Source organism: Liolophura sinensis, chromosome 8 (assembly GCF_032854445.1).
Source record: "Liolophura sinensis isolate JHLJ2023 chromosome 8, CUHK_Ljap_v2, whole genome shotgun sequence".
NCBI lineage: Eukaryota > Metazoa > Mollusca > Polyplacophora > Chitonida > Chitonidae > Liolophura > Liolophura sinensis.
Window position 1 is genome coordinate 23,996,758 of NC_088302.1, and position 22,919 is coordinate 24,019,676.

A 22,919-nucleotide genomic window follows, 5' to 3' on the forward strand; every position below is an offset into this window, starting at 1 on the left:
CACAGGCTGGGCCAGGTATGCTTATTGGCCACGGAATGTTTGGGGCTGAGCTACAGCACTAAACGTTAACATTGTCACTTATGGAAAATTAATTGGGGTCTGTGGCCAAGTCATTAGTAAATGGCTGCCAATGTGGAATACTCTCAATGCAAGGGAGAAAACTTATACGGAATAACTGCAGCCCCCCAAAATAGTATATACAATATATATTTTCTTAAAGTTGTAGAAAACAATAAATTCAACGGGATGTAAATACATAAATATTTGCATCATAAAATGTTATGTGCATTAGTTTGGCTTATATACTAAATGACAGAGCCGCAGTTTAACTCTGGAAAGAAATATTTTATGCCACTGAGGCTTGAATTCCTGAAATGTTTTCAACATAAATTACAGTACACAAGCAGAAAAAGAAAGAAAAAAAAAAAAACACCCCAGAACCCCAGAAATTGTTACATTTAACAATAAAATACAATTACATCACAATTATACGAAGTGAGATTTGCCCACACGAAGCTGTAGAGAAAGTTCAGAGATAACCACAGCCATTCACCAGACAAACTTCCTGACATTAAGCCCTACGCAAACCAAAGCAGCTGCCTTCAATACTGTGACCTCAATTTTGTGAGCCAATAGGCTGCGACAAACAATGCTTTAGCTGACGGAGCCAGCCAGGGTCCCCAAGAGAGATTGAAAGTTGATTTGGATTACTGATCAAGTAAACATGTCATCTTGTAACTATACAGTAAAGACAACAACTCATACCTTCTCTAAACTCCACCATGGCCTTGAGTGTCTTAGAGTCAGCCAAAGCCATGACCCAGAAGAGCTTAGTCCTGCCACACCCCTCGTGAAGGTCCACACGGATAGCCTCTTCCTCCTCCTTAAACACCTAACAAACCAAAATAAACCATCGTTAACATACCGGAACAGGTAAAAGTGATTCACAGTATAATAAAATGTTAAATAACCATTCAGGTGCAAACACATTTCCGGCTTAAACTGCTAGTATGTGACATGGATATACAGTACATGTCTGAACAGTTATCACACAAGGATATGTTAAGCTTCTCGGGCAATTCACAGACCATGTGATACAATTCAATGCAAAAAAAAAAAAAGAAAATGTTCGGTCATTTCTGTACAAATTCCCGGTTGTGACGTCATCTTACCCCCCCTCTGAAGCTACCATGAAACTCTGGTTGACGTCTCCTGCTAAGAAGACCATGTCATCCGTGAATGAGCTTGATGGAAGAAATTACGTCACTCCAGGGAAAATGACTTTGCACCAGGAAAATGACGTCACTCACGGAATTTGTACAGAAATGGCTGAAAATTTGTTTCCGTAAGCACTCGGTATAAGTAGGATTACCGAAAGATCTGAGAAAATTCATGGATAGAACACGAATGACTGCATATTAAGCTGGACAGGATACCTTTCTTCTTCCATTCATCACCAGAAGAATCTTGGCTTAAATGGTTCTTTATACCATTAAAATTAATACCATAATACCATGGATACATGCTACACTTGCTTTTCTTAACATCTGATCCCACTACAAAGTTTGGATCGAAAATGTTTGGCTATTAAAGTATTCAGTGTAGGAATGTTCCAGCAGATGGCCCTGTTGTGACCTACATGTATACACATGTACAAGGCAAACAGCATGTGTTATCAAGACTGAGTGACAACAAACATGACAGACAGAGATATCTCAGCAGTGAGGTTTTCAACTTGCAAAAAAATATGTTCTTAGATGAAAAAGAAAAAAAATATTGATCGTTAAAGTCATTATTGTATTATTTTAATTTGGTACAAAAGAAGTAATGACACAGCCCATGAAACAAGTGCCTCATGCTCAGAGTTTTTTGTGCGACTTGAACATGCAGATGGTCACTGATACCTTTCCAATGTTTAATAAAGTTAGCACTGCATCTCATAATATGATATGGTATTTTCAAGTACCTGTTCTTTAACGGTATGATGAAGTTTTAAGCCCGCATCACTCATTTGAAGTGATGACACGAAACGTAACAATACAGCTCGCGACCAATAATTTGGAGAACAGTCTTGGATTTTACATGATTTACTTTCAGAAGATAGCGCTGTAGTCATGTAGTAAGACATCTAGTTAGGTATCTGTTACAGGAAAACCAACACTTACCTGTCTCTGATGGGAGCGTTTCTTGCGGTGAAGATGAAGGAACCTGTCACAGTCTGCACACAGGTTACCACATTCACTACACAGAATAATGGCAGGTGTCACATCGTCGTCATGGTTATCGCAGGTGGGCTGAAGTTAAGACAGCATACACTTCGGTAAAAAGATGATTACAATAATTCCTGAGGAGTGAGCATTCTACTAAGGTGTTGTGATTGTTGTGGACATTGATAAGGCATCACATGTACTTATCAGGGGAATTTGAAATCCAAAACTCAAAAGACTAACACCTTAACATGTAATGTCACAGTCAAGGTACCAGTCTTCACTTAAAAACTGCAAATGGCAATCACCCAACATAACCTGGAAATAAAACGATTTATAATACAAGGAAGGCAATTTACACATGCAATCAATATTTGTACTGAATTTCACTTATGTTGAAAATCATTGACATCAGATTAGCTTTTTAGATTACCACATAGAGTTTTCTGTTGCCTTAAATGAAGATAAGTCAAAACGTGCTTGTAGCTGACAGGCAATGCCCAAAAGATATCAGCCTACCAGTGGGAAATCTGATTGTCCCGTGCCCGTTGGTACGTTATACGTGTAATGTGGCACGCTACTTACTCTTGGTTGTCCATGCTGACCATCCTGATGACTGATCCACTGACCAGAGGAGAGTCTCTCTACATGCTCCTGGTCCAGAACACACAGGGAGGCCAGTGCCAGCCACAGCTAAGGAGGTGGACAAGAAAGCACAAGTCTGAGAGAAACTTGATACTAATACCGACATCTAACATTTGAGAAATGAACTGCCTTAATAAGGCATATAATGACATGAAACTGATGGTAATATTCTCTCAGGGAAATAAAATAATCCAATCTTAGTATTTAAGAGAGCATACATGTAACATATTACCGTAAATGATCCAACATTGCACCCGAAAAAGTGCATTTTTAAAAACAAAAAAACACTTACTTTTTTTAGTAAGATATCAATCTACCTTCCAATAAAACATCAAAGAACTAAGATAAAAAAAACCTCTCTCAAGATCAGGTAAAATGTGCAACTTGGTGGTGGCAGAAATTTGTGATCATTTATCATATTTCTTGATTAATTTCCCAAAAAACTTTACTACATGTCTGAACAGAGCTTTAAAAAAGATCAGTTTAAACATGAATGGTTTAAACGTGACCATAAGCTATTAAACTGACGTTAACATTCAGAAGTTGAACCAGTATTGCATGCAGCATTGTCGTCTTACCGTAGGTGTTTTGATACAAGTCTGTGGAACCCTTTGTGCCTCGTCTAGTTTGGTGAGGCCCAGGATAGCTTCGGCGATGGCAGCCTTCGTCACAGCTGCCCACGGCTCAGATAGCTTACCCTGCAACACAACATTGCATATCTCTATGTTGTCATGATTGCAGTTGCTGACGTTCGCCTTAAAAAATGTGAGTTGTGTTTTTATTTGCAATGACTAGAAATCTTCATAATTAATTTATTCATTCATTCGAAACCCACAACCTTCCGCAGGTTGCTGTCAGACCTTCTCACGTACGTACTCAGGAATGTAGATACTGAATGGGAACACAAGATCCTTATTGGTCAAGCATCTTACAGGCTGACATGTGAGTGACTCTTTTATAGCAGAAGGTTGATTGGGTAAATATGTCCAACAAATAAGCTGATTTAGTGAAATCTGTAGAACTCATTTCATAAGTTGATGAAATTCATATTCTGTATTACCCTTTATTTTAGTTAAACATCAAGTACATAAAAAAAAACAACATATGTACCCTAATTCTTCTACCTTTTCAACCACCTCTGTAACCAGTATTTTGAAATATTCTCAGAGTAATAATTTGTTCAGTTTTAAGAAGCTTGTATCTCTAGGGGCACAGATGAATCATTTTAGCATCATTTTGATAATAATTGTATGCTTAAATTCCACTGACAAAAATGTTTTAGTGGTCGAGAAAACTGAAGATTTACAGTAAGGGAACAGCCAAAATATGTAAAATAAAGAGGAGGAAGTCCTTCGACTGGAGTTAATTTTCGCTTTCAGTAACTGAATGAAGGTGATGTAAGTTATTTGTTTGAATCTTTCATTTAAGAAGGAGATATCGTGTGGTGTCAAGGGGAGGTCACCATACATGTACACGTAGGAGAATCAGACTCGGAGGAAGTCTTACCGCGGCCATATCCTGCAGAAGCTGTATAATTCCAGTGGCTAATGTCCCTGACATGTTTCCTCTCAACCACCAGCGAGCACCATTTGATCTGGATAGCGGAAACAAAATAATATCTTTATTTACTTATTTGATTGTTGTTTCACCTTGTACCCATGAATATCTCACCTGCACAATGCAAAAAAAAAGAAGAAAGAGCGCAGTGATTGTGAGGAAAAACACTGTAGCTTGCCAGGTTCACAGCAAACCTGTTGAGACAAACCCATGGCCACAGAAGCCGAACCTGGACTTGAACCTGTATCTGTTTGTGTGACAACTAGGATTCATTTATTTTCCCACTATACATGTAATGCAGATGAGCAGTCTGATTGATGACTGTTCCTATGTCACAATGAATCTAAGACCTACAAAAAGACTTTTGACTGGAGTTTAATGTCATAGTCAACAATTTTTCACTCGTGTCACTGTGGTCAGGTATAGGGATAGAGAAATCCATGGTGCCTGGGGTAGACCACAAAGAGCTAAAAGCTTTCAACTTCCATCCCATCCTAACCCTTCCTTAATCTGTCTGAAAAAAAAAAATATTGTTTACTGACAAAATTGAATTAAAACAGATAAAAAAAGGTGGTTTTCATTGAAACATAAATACACAGGTCTGTACACATGTTTCAAGATTCCCCTTCTCACCTGATAGAGGGCAATTCTGACAGACTCTCGGCCAGTGACACCGTGGTCACCCCCTTGTGAGCCCCGCTGCTCTTCACCTTGGTCTGGACAGACAAGGACTTGGCTATACAAGCCAGGAACACGTCGATGATGCCCACTTTGTCGGGGTCAAAACTCTCGTCTGCCTGGTCACGACTTGTGGCCGTGACGATGGAGAAGTCAGCAGGAGGTAGACTGTTTACCTTCAAAATCGTGGCCAAGATCTCTGGTTGGACCTCTGGCAAAACACGCCTTAAGACAGACACCACCTGGAACACAAATATTTTATCTAATGTTGTAAAAAGCGAATATCAATTTTAACACTAAAAACAAAAACAACACAATAATGCACATGATCTTTCATTCATAATATTGTCAATACACAAGTCTGATTAACTTATCAGACTTCAAAATTTTCAAAGTTGTTGAAGCAGTACAAAGATGGCACCTGTGTTCGATTTCTTTAATCTGACAGTTTCTGCGCTGACTCACTATGACTGTCTAGCCCTTGACCAAGGAGGTAGCTGAACTCCAAGCCACATCATTGGGTATAAAGTCATCTTTTTAACAAAACTCTTAAATTTATTTATTTATTTGACTGGTGTTTTATGCCCTGTTCAAGGATATTTCACTTATACGACGGCAGCCAGCGTCATGGTGGGTGGAAACCGGGCAGAGCCCGGGGGAAACCCCGACCATCCTCAGGTTACTGAAGACCTTCCCACATACCAAAACCCTTAGACACTGTACTGCTGTAAATTAATGAACAAATAGAATTCATTCATCAATCAACATGATAAACTGGTGAAGGAAACCAGAAGACATATAAAGAGATAAAAACAGTAGCAAATTTAACACCAGAAGTTTTTTTTCCAGGTTCTCACAATGATGTCCTTAGGAGATATATGTAGCCTAACGGCCCCAATACAGAGGTCGCTGACCATACCTGTCTCTGAACTCTGGGAGTGGCAGTGTGAAGTAAAGTGAAGAGATCTTGTAACAATCCATACTGCTGGGCCAGATGGGTTCTGCCCACTCCAGAGCCACTGAGGGCCAGGACCATGGATAACAGCTCAAAGCAGTACACATCAGACACTCTGAAACGATAGAGGTGATAAGGTTTATTCTATCTGCAGCAAAAGAACTTGGATGTGAAACAAAATTGTCAGAGACTGTGATATAGGTTATAGTTTATTAACACTAAACCTGAAGAAGAGAATGACAAGCGCAGTGCAGTTTCCAAATCAGTAAAAGAGAAACCATACTGATGCTACCCTTAATACTATAGACTAAATCCTAATCAACAATATGAACTAGGTTGCTGGAAGGAAAAAATCTAATTCAATGTGAAACATTTAACTGAATTTAATTCATTATAGTTTTTTAAACACTGATCATTAATTCATTAACTACAGGCAAATTGTCACATTTATTTGACAAATTGACATTTATTATTTTCACAGATAAAGTCTATCAGTGTTGGTTATGTTTTCCCCTTGCTAAAAAAAAAAAAAAAACAAAAAACATTTGCCTGTTATCATCTTCCACTGTCTTATTTTTGTTGGCGAATGCAGACTCCCACTCCTCCTTCACCCTCTCTGTCTCCTTACGAATAGCCTGGACAATGTGGGCGCAAACCTGGTGGTAAGGTGAGATAATCAGGTAAGTTACATTTATTTATTTAATTATTGCTTAATGCCAGTTAAACAATGTAGGTCCGTTTTCTGGGTAGAAGAAACTGAAGTGCTTGGCGTAAACCATCAACCTCTGGCAAGTTACCGACGAACTTGACAAGATGAGATGTACAGATCTGCACACCATATTGGTGAACCCAGTGGTTTGGAACTAGGCGTCGCCAGCCACTTCTTATTATCAGGTTAGATAAACTGAAGAGCATACATAACATAGACTGCAGAGTGAAGACTGATTGATTAATCAATCGTCCATATTACTAGTAAAAAATCAGTCAGCTCATAGTGCCAGAAAGGCAGCCATTAGCACGTTGCCTGATCTTACCTGTTTTTGTAGGTGTGAGAGGTTACTCCTGCTGAAGAGAATGCCCACCATATGCTCCTTGAGGTCGTTGTCAATGCCCGGAGCCTCATGACTCTCTGCCTGTTTCTCCTCACCCTCAGAGAGGCCATTAAACAATAGCTTCCCAAACACCTGTTAAAACAAGAACACACACCAGAATGTATCGTAAAACATGACGTGTGTGATATCCACATGAGCTCTTATGTACCCATAGGTCAATCCGGTCTCTCATCACATACTGTATGACGAATACATGTGTTTGGACTTTCAAATTTGGAACAATTTCATTGGTTAACGTCACCCATTTAGATTCGTCATTGGTCAACATTATTCCTTGAGCTACTGTCAAAACTAGCAGGGAATTTAACCAAAGAAATTGGTCATCTAGAATTTGAAAGTGCAGGATATTCCTGGCTGTTCCACCTACACAATGGTGGAAATGCGCTGTGTACCATAAAACTGGAGAAAAAGTGGCAAAATCTGACTTATTAGTTTGTGTCAGACAAGTCAGATCATTTATGAATGGTGGTGTGCAGCTTATTTGTTGTAATCTAATGTTACTGAGACAGCAGTGTTGCATCTTTGGAAGTTCAATATGGCGGATATTGACAGTAATGTTTTAATGACGTGTATGTACTACTGACTTTCTTCAGGTTTTAAGTACGCAGTGTTACCAATTCTTGATATGGATGAAATTCCTCAGTTGTGCTCATAGCTGTGACTTGGTTAGAGTTTAACTACACCATCAACTTCATTTGACAATTTCCTGACAGTAGGCCAGTCTCACACTTAACGCATTTGTGGTGCTGCCAAACAAGAATAGGATAACAAAGACACCAGGTATGACACCTAAGGTGTGAATCCTACCTCCTACTTTACACAATGTAGACACTCTAACATCTCCTATTGCCACACAGTGCCCATACCTGTGAGGTGAGCAGCCTGAACACCTTCAGGGTCTCTGTCTCACAATTCTTCTGTTGCATGAGCAGCGCCCCCTTTTGGACAGGCAGGTGGAGTGACTCCCCTTCCTGTTCCCCGAGAACCTTCACCTGTCGCAGACGCAGGTTGTTGTCGGGTCCCTTCAGCTCCAGCCGGATGTAACGACAGTTGTTCTCACAGATAGGGCTGCTTACCCAGCCAATGTGCCGTGCCTCTATCTCCAGCTGACAACAGAGTGGGACAAATGGGTATGGGGTATACAGGACACTGCTAGATTACAGTTAAATTATGCACACGAAAATTTGGATTTAAATGTATTTTATGGAATAAAATATGGAGTTGCAAGAATATTAAATACTGCAGTTTGAACCAGATATGACATAACCAGGTCATTTATGGTATTAACACCATAATTCCCAACTTTGACTGCACGTGACTTTGTTCATTTGATTTGTGGAAGAAATCCCCAAGAGGGACTAAATCAGACTCTGTCTGGAACAATGTGGCCTTCAAAAGTCCAAAGTGCAGTAATTTACCTGGCGATGTAAGACACGGTCCACTCAGTTTGCCAAGTATGTTACCTGTAGCACATACCTGTCTGCACTTCTTGAGCTCATCTATGCTTGTTCCCGCCAGAAACTGAACACTGGACACTTTATTCTGAAATCACACAAAACAAAATGTATATTCTTCAAGAAAAAAAAAAAACTGAAACGTGTTGCATGGCCTAAATCCTGAGAGTTGACTATATGGACATGGACCATGTGGGGGTGGGTTATCTGAGCACACTGCTCACACCTACCCCTAAATCACGAGAGTTGTCTATATGGACATAGGTCATGTGGGGCTGGGTTCTCTGAGCACACTGCTCACACCTACCCCTAAATCCTGAGAGTTGTCTATATAGACATAGGCCATGTGGGGCTGGCTTATCTAAGCACACTGTTCACACCTACCCCTAAATCCTGAGAGTTGTCTATATGGGCATGGACCATGTGGGGGTGGGTTATCTGAGCACACTGCTCACACCTACCCCTAAATCCCGAGAGTTGTCTATATGGACATAGGCCATGTGGGGCTGGGTTCTCTGAGCACACTGCTCACACCTACCCCTAAATCCCGAGAGTTGTCTATATGGACACAGGCCATGTGGGGCTGGCTTATCTAAGCACAATGTCCACACCTACCCCTAAATCCCGAGAGTTGTCTATATGGACATAGGCCATGTGGGGCTGGGTTCTCTGAGCACAGGTTATAGTTATCATCTTTGTCTTGTTCCTATCCTCATCTCCACTCTCCCAGAATGTCTCAGTGGAGTTATCTGTCAAAAAACGAACAATGTATACAAACAATGTAAACACAGTGAAAGAATAATGAATCGTGCATCCAAAACATACCTTAGGCTCATCAGAGGACTAAATTATTTGAGTCTGAAGAGATAACAAACCACACAGAGTTTTGCGTTCTTGTTAATCACTAAATATCTTTACAGTGTATTGAACTATATGTACATATGTTTATAGGTTCTTTATTTGCAGCTTAAACAGTAACCATATTCACCTGAGGTAAAAAAACAAAACAAAACAGAAAAGCCAGATTTAAAGACGTATTTGGATACATGGCAGAGATAGACGTATATGTAAATCCAACAGTAAGAAATAAGGAGGTTTCTACCTGAGAGACTAGCCACCATAGCCTGCCGACTTGACGCCTTCACATCAGCACCTGGTGTGAGGTCCTTCAAACATGTCACCTTCCCAGTGGTCTGAGAAAACCGCAATCACATCAAGCTGAATTTGTTTTTTTCTTTTTTGTACACATAATGAATCCCCCAGTTTATACCAAGCTTATGACAGTAATTTAATACTGGAACAAACTTTTATGTATTAAAACTGTTGAGAAATTTGCCACGCTTTTTGTCTATGAATGCCTGTATGGTCACATCAAGCCCTGTTCCATACTTCCAGTCATTTTAGCCAAAATTACTAGCTTCTCGATCTTAAATTCCCATCACCTCATTACCACTAGCCAGCATTATCTTCGTCAGTCACCAATAGCTCCACCCTTACCTTGCCAAAAATACTAGTCCCCATACCAAGTTGCAATTTAGCCCCTCTGCCTCCATTCCTATTTACAGATGGTGAAGATTTATTTATTTATTTATTTATTTATCTGATTGATGTTTTACGCCGTACTCAAGAATATTTCACTTATACGACGGCCAGCATTTTGGTGGGCGGAAACCGGGCAGAGCCTGGGGGAAACACACAACCATCCGTAGGTGTTGGCAGGCCTTCTCACTTACGGCTGGAGAGGAAGCCAGCCAGATAGTGAAGATGCAACTGATATTAACAAACATACCCACTAACTCCCCAGGGTACCTGGTGATGGTGAAGATTTATTTATTTATTTATTTATTTATCTGATTGATGTTTTACGCCGTACTCAAGAATATTTCACTTATATGACGGCCAGCATTTTGGTGGGCGGAAACCGGGCAGAGCCTGGGGGAAACACACAACCATCCGTAGGTGTTGGCAGGCCTTCTCACTTACTGCTGGAGAGGAAGCCAGCCAGATAGTGAAGATGCAACTGATATTAACAAACATACCCACTAACTCCCCAGGGTACCATCCCCTTCCACCCCCCCAATCACCCACCCTCTCCCCCCTACATACCCAGTCACTCTCCAGGGCCTCTTCTGATTCCTCGTCCGACTTGGTGAGGATACGGCTGATGTTACTGAACACATGACTCTCGTGTAAGAACTGATGGTCCGACTGCTGGAACTTGAGGCAGTAACAACGCACCGCCATTTGCTGGAACACAAAAATCATGGAAACCAAGTCAATCAATTGTTTAGATGTCCCACTTTGTAAATGAACTGAGGGAGCACATGTTCAAAGAGCATGACAATACAATCGACAGAATTGCTCAAACAATCTGTAAGACCTGGAAGTACAGATATTTGACTAGTGTGCAATGACCCATACTGAAGAATATTTCAATCATATATCATATATTAACACTGCGAGAGAACAGTGTAATCAGTGTGAGAACTGGAGGAAATGCAACCAAACTATATGTCTTCTGGAAAGTTTTTATTTGACTTATGAACGTTCCAATATATGATGCACAGATATTATCAACACTTCTGGCACACTGATGGAAGACAAATGATCTGTCTGCAAATTATCAAATATATAGCATGATATTCCCATTCTAAGCTAATTTTGATGGACAGAGTTTAAGTTCAACCTATTGATGGTAAACCAAGGAAAACACAAATTATTTTCAAATAACCTGAAACTATGTTTCCATTTTATCCAGGAAAACTGGACCATGCAATATGCAAGGTTCGCATGATTTACTCAAGAAACACAGTTTTACCTGTACTACAAGGCTTACCTGTAACGAGGAGCCGGGATTAAGATGCATCATGACGTCAGCTATGGTCTGCAAAAGGGTGTGGAAGGTGGGTTGCAGGGGGTGGGCAGCCTTACCCGCTATGGTGATGTCAGACAACGGGTGCTCACACACTCGGATGTCCTTATCCTGCAAAGGAAAACCAAGGAGACAGTTTATACACCATGTTTTTATTACCATAAAAGCTGACCCATGAGCATATACTCACTAGGCACCTTGCATGGCGACAACAGTGTGACAATACTGAGTACATTAGCTATACATACACACATGCGGGCTGTAAAACTGATCGCATTATGTCTATATATTTCATTGATGTTTTATGACATACTCAAGCATATTTCACTTATACAATGCCTGTAAGAATTATGGTCACTGGTAGGAGAAACCCAGGTGAACCTACAACCATTTGCAGGTTGCTGGAAGCCTTCCCAGGTACGACTGGAGAGGAAATCAGCATGAGCTGGATTTGAATTCACAGTGACCGCATTGGTGAGAAGCTCCAGGGTCAGTGTGCTACTCTAGCATGCTAACCACAAGGCCAAAGAGGGGAAAAAGAAAGCTTTACATTGTTCATTTTGTTTTGGTCTCTCTGCAAAGGCCATGTTGTCAACTTTCCTAACCTTTCCTGTTACAACTGCTCTACCGATATAATATTTTTATCACTTGCTCCCAAGTTTTAACTCGTCAATACTGAGAGATGTTTGGTGGTTTCATTCATCCCAACATAGAAGGCCGTTAATACAACAAAACATCTGTCTGGAAGATTTCACCATTCTGTATTTTACTTCCTGCAGTCCTGATGATTTATATCTCAACAAATTGTTCTGTCAATGAAAGAAGTCTGCACTTTGGTATATTATCTGAACACTCATTGTATTTGTCCTGTAGTATATGACTATCCCTTCCCATCAAACATCAAAACATCTTTCTGTGATCAACCGAACCCTCAGATGAAAGTTCATTTCATTACCTCTACATCTTTTTTCTCCTTCTTCTCCTTGACATTATCATCTTCATCTTCATCTTCAGTCGGTGGAAGAAGTGACGAGACAAAGAACCAGAGTAGATCATGAAGACAGGACGGGTGGGTCACTACACGGATAAGCCAGTTCAGCGCCTGCATAAATAACACGGTAAATTACACAAAAAAGCTACTGACTCCAATTTTGTATAGAAGTGGATCTATCCGTCACACGTGACAGGTGTTGGAAAACCCTGAATATTTCAACATCACACGTGACAGGTGTTGGAAAACCCTGAATATTTCAACATCGCACATGACAGGTGTTGGAAAACCCTGAATATTTCAATCGCTTTTCCGGCAGGGCATATAAAGTCTATGGAATACAGCTGTTTGAATAGAAGTCTAGTGTCAACGTACCTGCATGGCGTAGACTCGACAGGCTGCCTTCCTGACAGCTTGTCTCATGGCCAGCTGTAGACTGTCCAGGTCATGTCTCTGTATGATAAACGCCAGCACTGGTCTCTGTAATGCCTTATCTCCTAGACCACTGGAGCCAGAGCTCTTGTCTACTGAGCTGATAAGCTTAGACATGGCTGCTGATGGGTACTTCAATAAGGACGTCCCGCCATCTGAACAAAGCAAATCACAGGTGTGAGGCACAATGAATGACTTCCCTCATCACTTGATGAGGCCATAATGTTAGAAAAGAACCATCCACTTCAGAATCATACATAAAAACAGTATCATAAACAATGCCAGAAATATTACCAGCTGTCAGCAGAAAAACCTGAAATTATCACTAACCTCCTTGAAATGTATTTTCATACAATTTGAGTACTTTTTTAAGGGGTTTAAGTCCCCCCACCGCCCTAAAATTTTCCTCAAATTATGAACCAAAAAAACTTGACATTAGACATGGACTTTAAAACTTACATCACTGCAATTATGACACCTGCAGTATGTTTTCAATGAAATCTCAATCACTTCAATCGAGGTACATGTCTAACAATTTACTTCTGTCTGTTCTTACAAGCTCTAAAAACACCAAGTCACTGAACAGTTCTCAATCAGCTACCCACAGATCCAGGAGCAACTTACCTCCAACCCCTCCGCTGTTATTTCTCCGCCGCGTCATCACCACTCTGTTCGACATGTTGGCGTCCACAGAGTTGTTGTCGCCCATCTCGGATATGCTACGCTGGAATATGGATCTCCTACCATGGTCATGCTCCGAGTCGGGACTAGTTCCAGCACTCTTAGGGATAGGTCTGCCGGTCTCCACCACAGCGGGCTTAGGGTGTTCCTGTCAAGACAATTCATAATCCTAATGGATTTCGACTTAATACTTGGATGACATCAGTTGAGCAATGAACGCAATAAACTGAGCAATGGGACAGATTGCACATTCATGTTATGGACAAATCTTCTAATTTTCATTACTATCTGAATATCTAAAAATTCTGAAGGTCTAATAGAATAATTAATATTTAATATGCCACAAGGCGAAAATTTAAATCCACATCAAACGTCATCCTGCAGCTGTAATTACCTGTTGAAGGTACAGAAAGGAACAGAATGGGACGGAACCCAAGATACGATATCAACAAATTTGAAAATCTACTTGTCTTTCTGCTATTCACATATTAATGCTGATGTATGTGTTCTGATATTTGAACATCTACATCGGTCTGATCTGTGTAACTCTCAACATTTGAGTATAATAGGAATCTGGAGGACTGACTTACTGGTGGACTCAGGGGACTGACCCTGACTACAGGCTTGAGGTCTTGTCCCAGAGAAATGGCCCTAGCCAGTGCCCCATGAGGCTCCGTTGTTAGGCGCGGTCTGTATCCTGTTCTCCTGGGGGACCCTGAGCTAAGCGAGCCTGAGCGCACGAACACTCGCTCCTCCTGATCAACAAATATCTCCTCAGCAAATGCTGAATCACATCCTTCTGCTCCGCGCAGCAACAGGTACTGAAATGGTATTGGTGGGAAAGGATTCAACTCCGTGCAGCCGTCTTCGCTAACGCTTGGGAGCAACGTGTCCGAACGCTGCATGCCCTGGCGCTTTTTGTGAGACTGTACAGGCAGGCTCAAGCCAGCAGCACTAGCCAGTTCTAGAAGAAACATAGCGTTGTTTTTCAGCACTAGATGACTAGATTCCACCGCAGTCATGACAGAGGTTTGTTTGGGCATGCTTTTCTTCTTCTGTTTCTTGTTTCGGTCTTTCTCTTTCAGGCTCTGCTTTTTCTCGCGGAGGTACTTGTCCCGGCACTTATCACACATCAGGTACCAGCTGCTGCCCCCAATCCCGCCCTCACCACAGTTACCTGCCCAGCCCCCGCAGAAGTTCCCGCCGCTGTTGTAGCCCTTCCCGCAGGCGTGCCTTCCGCAGCCCGGATGGGACTGCCTCATGTGGTAGGTGACAGGGTGGGGGTACATGCCTCCGCACAGCTCACACATGGTCTCCCTATCACCCCCGCCTCCACCACCTCCCCCACCCCCACCTCCAAGATGCCCAAACACAACAGCCCCTGCTGCTTCCCCGAACAGATTCCCCCTTGCCATTGGCTTAAGGTCTCGCCGTTTCTTAGACTTCTTCTCCTTTTCCTTCTCCCGATCCTTCTTATCTCCCTTCTTCACTTTGATGTTGGCTGCTGGACTTGGTATGATCAGGTCTTGGTTGACAACCTTGAGTATAGCAGAGGACAGCTCTTCCCAAAAGTACACCAAATGGTGCAGAGTAGGCGGTAACTGGCTCTCTTTGTCCATGCCTGCCAGCCCCTTATCTGTGACTGGCTCTAGGGAGTAGACGTCCTGCAGACTCATCATCCCACCTGAAACTTCTGAACGGTGTATCGGTGACTCCGAGGATGAGGATTGGAGTCGACGGCCCGTGGCCTTGTCATTGGCCTCATTCTTATCCCTGGCCTGATCCAAACAAAGCTGCACTATGCTCTCGTTGATGTTAATGTTAAGATTGTCCACCTTTTTGATGTCCTTGCCTCGGTCATGGGTTGAATCTGTGGGGTGCCTCATCCTCACTCTGTCTTTACCATCACTTTTCACACGAGCAAACTTGGACATTTCCTTCGACAGGTTGGGGTTGAACTTGAGAAAAGACGCGCAGGCCATGGCGTCATGGACGATGCCTTCATGCCACAGAAAAGCTGCAAATACCGCCCGAAGACACTCAGCCACCGACGGCGACAATGCTTCCTTCACGGATTCGTGAGTTCGCTCTGCCAGTAATGATGCTGACCGCACACGTGCCATGGGCATCACGTCTTTTGGTGATGGAGATGCTGCACGCTCTCGTTTCGTCCGCAGTTGTCTCCCCCTACTTTCCTTGCGACCCGACTTTGGGGACATTCTATCAAAACAAAATTCATTTAGTTATTAGTTTTACGCCTTGCAGAAACTATTTCTGTAACAAAGCAGCAGTCAGGTTTATACCACACCGTGTCAAATACCAGATAAACCTTCTGACTTAGAGCCTTACAACGAATACATACAAATTATCCCAAATTTTGCCTCTACCCATGACTTACTTTTTTTCCTGATTCAGAGAGTTCTATTGATTTCAGAATGGTGGCTTGAAGTTTGCTTGGAACATTGGGATGATATTATACTAGAAAATTGTAAATTTCAGCACCAAAACAAATTTTTTGTGACATTTATTTGTCTCTGAAAATGCACTTTGTGCGGAATTTTAGGTCATTTACAGTAGTTTTATTTTCATCTATGCCAATTTTAAACATTTAACTTCGCAGGCAATGGTGAATTTTAACTATACAGAGGCAAGAGGGGCATTTGTTACATTTAGATTGCAACACAGCTTTACCACTAATAATAATATGAGAAATCCATACAAAATTACGGATTTTAAGTTTATGCCAAAATATGTCAGACCTGTGATTGACACAGGTATTTCTTCAGTTTCAAACCTGGAGTATCTTACTACATAAGATACGCCATGTTAGAGAAACAGGAAACATGATGTCAAATCATCCATACACAATGCTCACAGGGCTAACATGCACAACAGTGTCTGCAGAGACACGTTTGTTCTTGGATTACAGAAAAAAATCGTGCTTAGTTGGCTAAAACTGACAACATGGTGGCGTGCTCGTTTTTTTCTCAATGTGCACGAATTTGCTTACTTTGAACTGGCGATATCCTGGTTATGCAACATCACAAAAAACAAATTTAAGTGGGATACTTAATCAATGCCCACATACATCTGGCCTAGTGTTGTCTTTTCTTTAATGTTTCCAGGTCTTCATGAACAATATGCATCCATATACACATATATACATAAAAACTGAGCTATTCATCGTACCTGAGAGGTTCCTCTTTAGGGGAGCTGGTGCCGATGCTGAAGGCAGGTTTGAGGTTAGAGTCTCCCCCACTGCTGCTGTGAGAACTGCCCGCAGAGGGGGACTGAGAGCGGACAGACGCAGGGGTGTGGCCTCCTGATGCTCCACGCCCAGGACTGATGGCACAAAACAGGGATGAGCTTTGCGTTATGTGATCAATGCATGTTCATTTCATGAAAAGACAATACAAAATGCAGTTTTCATCATTAGACACATCGCTGAGAATTTCTTTACAAGGTTTCTGTAACACCATCATGACTTTTTTCTACAACAGCATAAAATGCATTCGAATATTTGAATGAAGACAAAAAAAATACTGTTCGGGTGCCATCAGCATCATAAGCTACGTTTTTTTTTTAAAACGTGCATGTAAACCATACCTATCTAATAACAAAATAATTCTTTCAGTAGATATTACTGGTACATGTAGGCCTAAAAGTTTCATCCGTATGTAAAACCCACACGTATCTGCATTTATTTTATTCATTTCAAGAAAAGTTTTAACTATAATACAGTTAAACAATCCCAGCAAATTTATTTAAATCTAGACGTGATTTTGGCAAGTTTATTCAAATTTATAGCCTGTTACGATTTTTAGACTCTCGACAATCAAAAACACAGCTAAGTTGTTCATATCCCTGAATTATCCTGACTTCAAATATAATTTTGTAAAGAACGTCTCACTGAATTTTGAGATCCCACACATCAATAGAGAAAATTTTTGGTGAAGTATGGTAAATTTGGAATGACCAGAGTTCACTGTTGTGACAACAAATCGAGCACAAGTGCTTTTTCACCATCTTGATCTAGTCTTACCTCATGCGGGCAGGGGACAGCGTTCTGGGACTACTGGGGCTGACCTCCCCTGAAAGCTCCTTTCTGCTGGTCGGTGGTGTGGCCGGTGGTGTTTCGAATGACATCTCCCTCGTCAGCTTGCCCTTCGGTCGGTTGACATTGTGGCCTGCGGGTTCCGGAGCATCTACCACAACCATTTCTATAGCCATAGGAGCCAGCACCTTGTGCGGTTCGCCGGCAGGGACATGGTTAGCAGCCCAGTTCTGGTCCTGTTTCCCCTCCAGCTTGTGGTTACAGTTCCTAGGCGGGAGGCTGGGCTTCTCTCCGCGATACCCACTCTCGTGGTGATCAGCTTTGTTAGAATCGGGCTGGTCCAGCCTGTTGCTCCGTCCACGGTTTCCCTCAGGCATGTCTCTGTCATGACGGTCGAAATTGTTCATGATGATGCGGTCCATGCGATCATGATAGTTGGCGTTGGGCCGGTCGGGGCGGTTAAACTGGGCTGGGTTGTTGGCGTTGACAGCTCTGGCTGGGCGGTCCGGTTTGCCTAGTTTGTCTGTCCGCTCTGGGCGCGGTGGGGCATTACTTCTGCCGGGGGAGTCAGGGCGCTGGAGGAAGCCCCGCCCTGGGGAATCTGCTCTCTGTAAGACAATCCTCCCTGGAGAGTCAGACTTGGACGAGACACTGCCACAGGGGGAGTCGGAGCGCTGGGACAGTGATTTGCTCCCCGGGGAATCTGACCTCTGGGGGCTGTCAGGTCGTGGAGAGGAGCGCTTGCTGCCATCTGACATACAACAAAGGAAATGTCCATTGATTTATTTATTTTGTTATTTTTGTGCGGTTTAACAATATAAGAGATAAAACATTATACTTTACGGATGACTTCTGCACAAAGGGACAATGTTATTTATTAGAGTTGTTCCACATACCAGTTCTCAAGAACATTTTATAACACGTTAACAGAGAGGTTTATTGGTGGAGAAAAAGAATTGAAGCAACGGACTGGTGAACTTCAGGTAGAGGCAAATGTGAAAGTGAAAGCAGCAGACAAAGAAAAATCTATTTAACTATAGTAACACAATGTGCAAAAAATTATTCACGTATCTTGTCAAAGCAAACCTAAAGTTTTTCTGATGCAACTCTGCAAAGTAAATGATAAACTGAGTAACACTTCAAAAGCAACTACCAGTACTTGTATTTCCCTTACTAACAAATGTAAACACCAAAAATTTAAATAGAAATTGACAATGGCCATACTTAAAGTCATGACTACACACTGTACTTACCTAGATCTGGCTTAGGACTGGAGCTTCGTGACAGTGACTTTTTGGGTGTTCCTGGGGGTGAGGGGACAGGGGTGGGCCCGTTAGCATTGGCTCTACTCTCACCTACAACACAGACAGGTAAACACACGTGAGAATTACAAACCATACTATGTCTGCTCAGAAATCTTCGCTCAGTTTGTCCTGGGAATTGATTCCAAAGTCTGAAAATAAATTCTGATCAGTGTTTTGTCTCTGTTTATTGGATTCTTCTTACAAAAGGGACAAATAAATTTTGGTGCATGGAACAAAAGGCATGGACATTTTGAATCAATGATTATGAGTTCTTGCCATATCGGCAGTATGTCTACCATATTGTGTTGCTGGACATTTTGTTATTTTCCACCATCTGTTTTTCCACAGAAGTGGTTTGCAACAAACTGCTCTGATTATTTTGGGATTAGGTAGCGACAATGATGGTTAAAACAGAACTGGTTGTCATCAAACTGACAATTTATAGAAACACATCGAACTTCCAATATCTTACAACAATTTAGTTCCTTACAACGTGTTATGAACAGCGGCAACAGGGCAATGCTTAATTGAAGGTGTACAAATAATTATGTATCAAACATGGCTTCATTCTCTTTCAGAGAACATCATTAAAATTTCATATTTACAGGTGAAAAGAAAAAGAATGTAAACAGACCTGAAACAAGTGTTTCTAGTATTTGGGCATATACATAATGTTACACATTCATGATGACTGGAGTGAAATAAAAGATGAATGGGAATAATAACAAGGACATTGTGAAATGGCCAACCATACTGCAGAAAATAAATATCAACTCGTTAAGGTGCTTAAAAAAAACCCCCAAAAACCGTGGAATTCTAAGTATCACGCTTCAACAAAAAAACATGTATTTCTACATTGTATGTATTTAATCAAATACAAGTTTATGCCTGTTTTGAAACATCTGAAGTTTACAACATTTTTTAAAAAATTTTCTCTATTTTTAAGGGTGATTTATTTTATGCATGGAGTAGCTTCAAATGTTTCCAACTACTGAACCCACAAAACCCACTGCTGATGACGCAGCCCAGCTATTTATAAACTTTTTCATTACTAAAAAGTTCTCAGAACAGATAAAGGATGAGAGTGTACCAACAGACAACATACAAGCAAACACGGAAAAGCAAGAAAAGGGATGCATAGATTCATCCATAATTATATGAATAATGTCACTTTACACAAAAACAAAACAAAAACAACAACAAAAACTGGGCAAAGTGCATCTAACATGTAGCTGATCTTCTTGGCTTTGGTGGTCCATACGCTGTAGTTATTTTTTGGTTGTCCTAGACACGTAACACTAATCTGGGGTCAGAATATTAAAATGTTGTTAAATCTGGCGTACTGTTTACATTAACAACCAACTGATTGTAATCACATTTTCAGAATACTACATCTGATATGGATTCCCAGATATACATCCATTGTTGCTACTCCAATAATATAGTTCATATTTCATAAAGCGATTTTCAAAAAGTCTGTTAGCCTGCTGGAACAGTCAATCCCTTTATTTTCTGTCAATCCATGGTGACGACACTAGCACACATAAATTACACTGGAGATAAGCTAATGCTACATGTATGCGTACAAACTACACAGTGGAAAAACTGAAGCACTGAAGAGCGCGGAGGATGAGTAAAAGCGCAGACCACGACAACAAGTCAGGGCACGGTCTGGCTGGATGGTGTCTCACCTAGGAGTTGTGTAAGGCGGCGAGGGATAGGGGAACATGACGAGCCTGTGTGGGCACGGCCTGGGACAGTGAGCCCATTGAGGGGCTTCTCCCAGGGCTTGTCCCAGGAGCGCGCATCACTCGAGTTCACTTCCCTCTCCACCTTGAGCTTACCTGAACAAGCGGACCAATGGCATCAAAGCAAGCAGAGGCAAAAAAAAAAACAAGAACCAAGTGAGAAGCAAAAAATTAGTATTGAGGTGCAGGAAGTTAGGGAGTTCCCAAAAAATAAGGACAACTTTTTGCATAACTTTTTATTAGGTTTAGGTTAGGTCCTGTATGAATAGTTAAAGCGGTTATCCGGAGACAGACGCTTGAAATGAAGAATGCCTACATGTACATCTTGGTTTCCTACAGTGTATATGGAGTACACAAATTAAATAAATAAATAAGTACACTGTATATGTAAAAGTGGCCTGCCATTCCAAATACTACATTCAATGATTTTTAACAAGGTCCTCAGAGAATCCCACCAGCTTGCCTGCTATAGAGGTCAACAAGACAACGGAATTAAAATAAAGACAAAAGTTGTAAAACGCTGCACAGGTGAAGACATCACTGTTGGGGGTGTGGGGGGGAGTTCTTGTACAAAACTGAAGCAGTGGTCTTTGATATGCAAATTATGAACTGCTTACGGCAATCCGTGAACAATTCCAATGCTGTGAATGGCTGAGCAAATGTTCAGCTATGGTAGTAAAAGAATTCATTTGTGGGGTGCTCAAGCACCAACTCGCTGGAGTGGTCTTTGATATGCAAATCGCTTCCCATGACTGACTGTCCGTGTACTATGGGTAGCCACTTAAGCCCTCTGATTGGCTGAGCAAATACTCAGCTGACAACAGTCAGTGTCTGCGTGAATGGTTTAAACATTCCATCACAATATAGGAAGGCACATACATCGGCCAGTGTCATAGGCTCCTAGTACACAGATACAGAGATACTGTGTATACCAGATAAATTGGTTTGCACCAAGGTAAATTCTTACACTCCACAAATCTGGTAAAGCAGCTAGAGTGACAAAAAGCTTATCTAGATAAGTGATTGCATAAGAAACTGTAGCCCTTCAAGAAAGACTTGCAGAAATCTGTGTTCACAGGAGAACAGAATGTAGAAAACAGTACAGGAAAACAGTAAAATCGCCACAGGAACCCAATACCCTTCTTGTCTTCCTACAGGTAGGTAGTAATGCGCATATAAAATTGTAGCTCTACATGAAACTTTTCTTAATTACAAAAATGGTAAATCTGGCTAAGTCCATAAATCTCATACGCAATAAAGTCACAGAAAGCCTGTATACAAAAAAGTGTTGCCCTGCATGGAGGTTTAATTTCTAGAGAACGTGTTTACTACAGAAAACAAATTAAAGTTTATATAACTGGTAAATGTTTTTTTATGAAACCATCAATTAAAATGCTTAAAAAACATTCAGAAAGCCTATAAAACTAAAACCAAAGAGTTCAGTCTTCCATCAGCAGGCCCTTTGCAGATGTACACAGGCGAAAAGAAACAAAAAAAAAAAAAAAACACAAAACAAAACAGAACTTTCTATCGCTGTATGTTTATGATTGCCTCTATACAGGAGCTAAAGAAATAAACGTAACCTGCCATCTGAGAATGTGCATTTACACACCGTCCCTTACCGTAGGGAGCAAAAAATAAAAAGCCTAACCTTCAATCCATGTGTGATAGCCCATCGTACAGGAGGTAAAAAAAAAAAGCTTAACCTTCCATCTAAGTATGTGCATTTACACACCATACCTTAGATGAGAGAGCTATACAAAAAAGCTTAACCTTCAATCAATGAATGAGAGCTCATTATACAAGTACAGGAGCTAAAGGAAAAAGCTTAACCTTCAATCCATGCATGAGAGCCCACTGTACATGAGCTAAAAAAAAAGCTTAACCAGACACCAACACCTTTCCCCCTCTCACAATACCTCCTCATACTTTGTACAGGCGATCTAAAAATGATCTCGAGTCAAAGTTCAAAGAATTCAATCTGACAGCTTCAACATTAGCTTAGCATTCTCACGCAAGATGTGCTGAGAAGACATAGGAAAATAAAGATTATGGATGAATTTTTCAGTGCAATGCTAATGAAATCACAAAAATGCAATATAATCACCACTGCAGCTGTACCACTGGTAAACAGACAAGCGAGGAAAGGGAAATGAAATGTGCACTCCATGCTGTGTGTATATATGTGGGTAGTGAATGAAACGGTGCTGATGAAACACAAATGATAGA

General features: G+C 41.2%; 1 protein-coding gene across 1 annotated transcript in view; it reads right to left on the bottom strand.

Annotated features, from left to right (window-relative positions):
• The window catches only part of LOC135473059 (E3 ubiquitin-protein ligase MYCBP2-like), a 95,236-nt gene that overhangs the window by 12,583 nt on the left and 59,734 nt on the right, over nucleotides 1–22,919 (bottom strand). The window contains exons 58-79 of the mRNA XM_064752853.1: nucleotides 18,892–18,993; nucleotides 17,627–18,389; nucleotides 16,774–16,926; nucleotides 14,175–15,804; nucleotides 13,528–13,732; nucleotides 12,847–13,058; nucleotides 12,436–12,582; nucleotides 11,445–11,591; nucleotides 10,715–10,855; nucleotides 9,711–9,801; nucleotides 9,224–9,357; nucleotides 8,631–8,696; nucleotides 8,021–8,260; nucleotides 7,077–7,226; nucleotides 6,592–6,698; nucleotides 6,007–6,157; nucleotides 5,043–5,329; nucleotides 4,359–4,446; nucleotides 3,431–3,550; nucleotides 2,793–2,900; nucleotides 2,166–2,294; nucleotides 766–892 (exon numbers count right to left, since the gene is read on the bottom strand). Coding sequence (XP_064608923.1) covers nucleotides 766–892; nucleotides 2,166–2,294; nucleotides 2,793–2,900; nucleotides 3,431–3,550; nucleotides 4,359–4,446; nucleotides 5,043–5,329; nucleotides 6,007–6,157; nucleotides 6,592–6,698; nucleotides 7,077–7,226; nucleotides 8,021–8,260; nucleotides 8,631–8,696; nucleotides 9,224–9,357; nucleotides 9,711–9,801; nucleotides 10,715–10,855; nucleotides 11,445–11,591; nucleotides 12,436–12,582; nucleotides 12,847–13,058; nucleotides 13,528–13,732; nucleotides 14,175–15,804; nucleotides 16,774–16,926; nucleotides 17,627–18,389; nucleotides 18,892–18,993 — 5,298 coding nt within the window. The remainder of the gene's footprint in view (nucleotides 1–765; nucleotides 893–2,165; nucleotides 2,295–2,792; nucleotides 2,901–3,430; nucleotides 3,551–4,358; nucleotides 4,447–5,042; nucleotides 5,330–6,006; nucleotides 6,158–6,591; nucleotides 6,699–7,076; nucleotides 7,227–8,020; nucleotides 8,261–8,630; nucleotides 8,697–9,223; nucleotides 9,358–9,710; nucleotides 9,802–10,714; nucleotides 10,856–11,444; nucleotides 11,592–12,435; nucleotides 12,583–12,846; nucleotides 13,059–13,527; nucleotides 13,733–14,174; nucleotides 15,805–16,773; nucleotides 16,927–17,626; nucleotides 18,390–18,891; nucleotides 18,994–22,919) is intronic.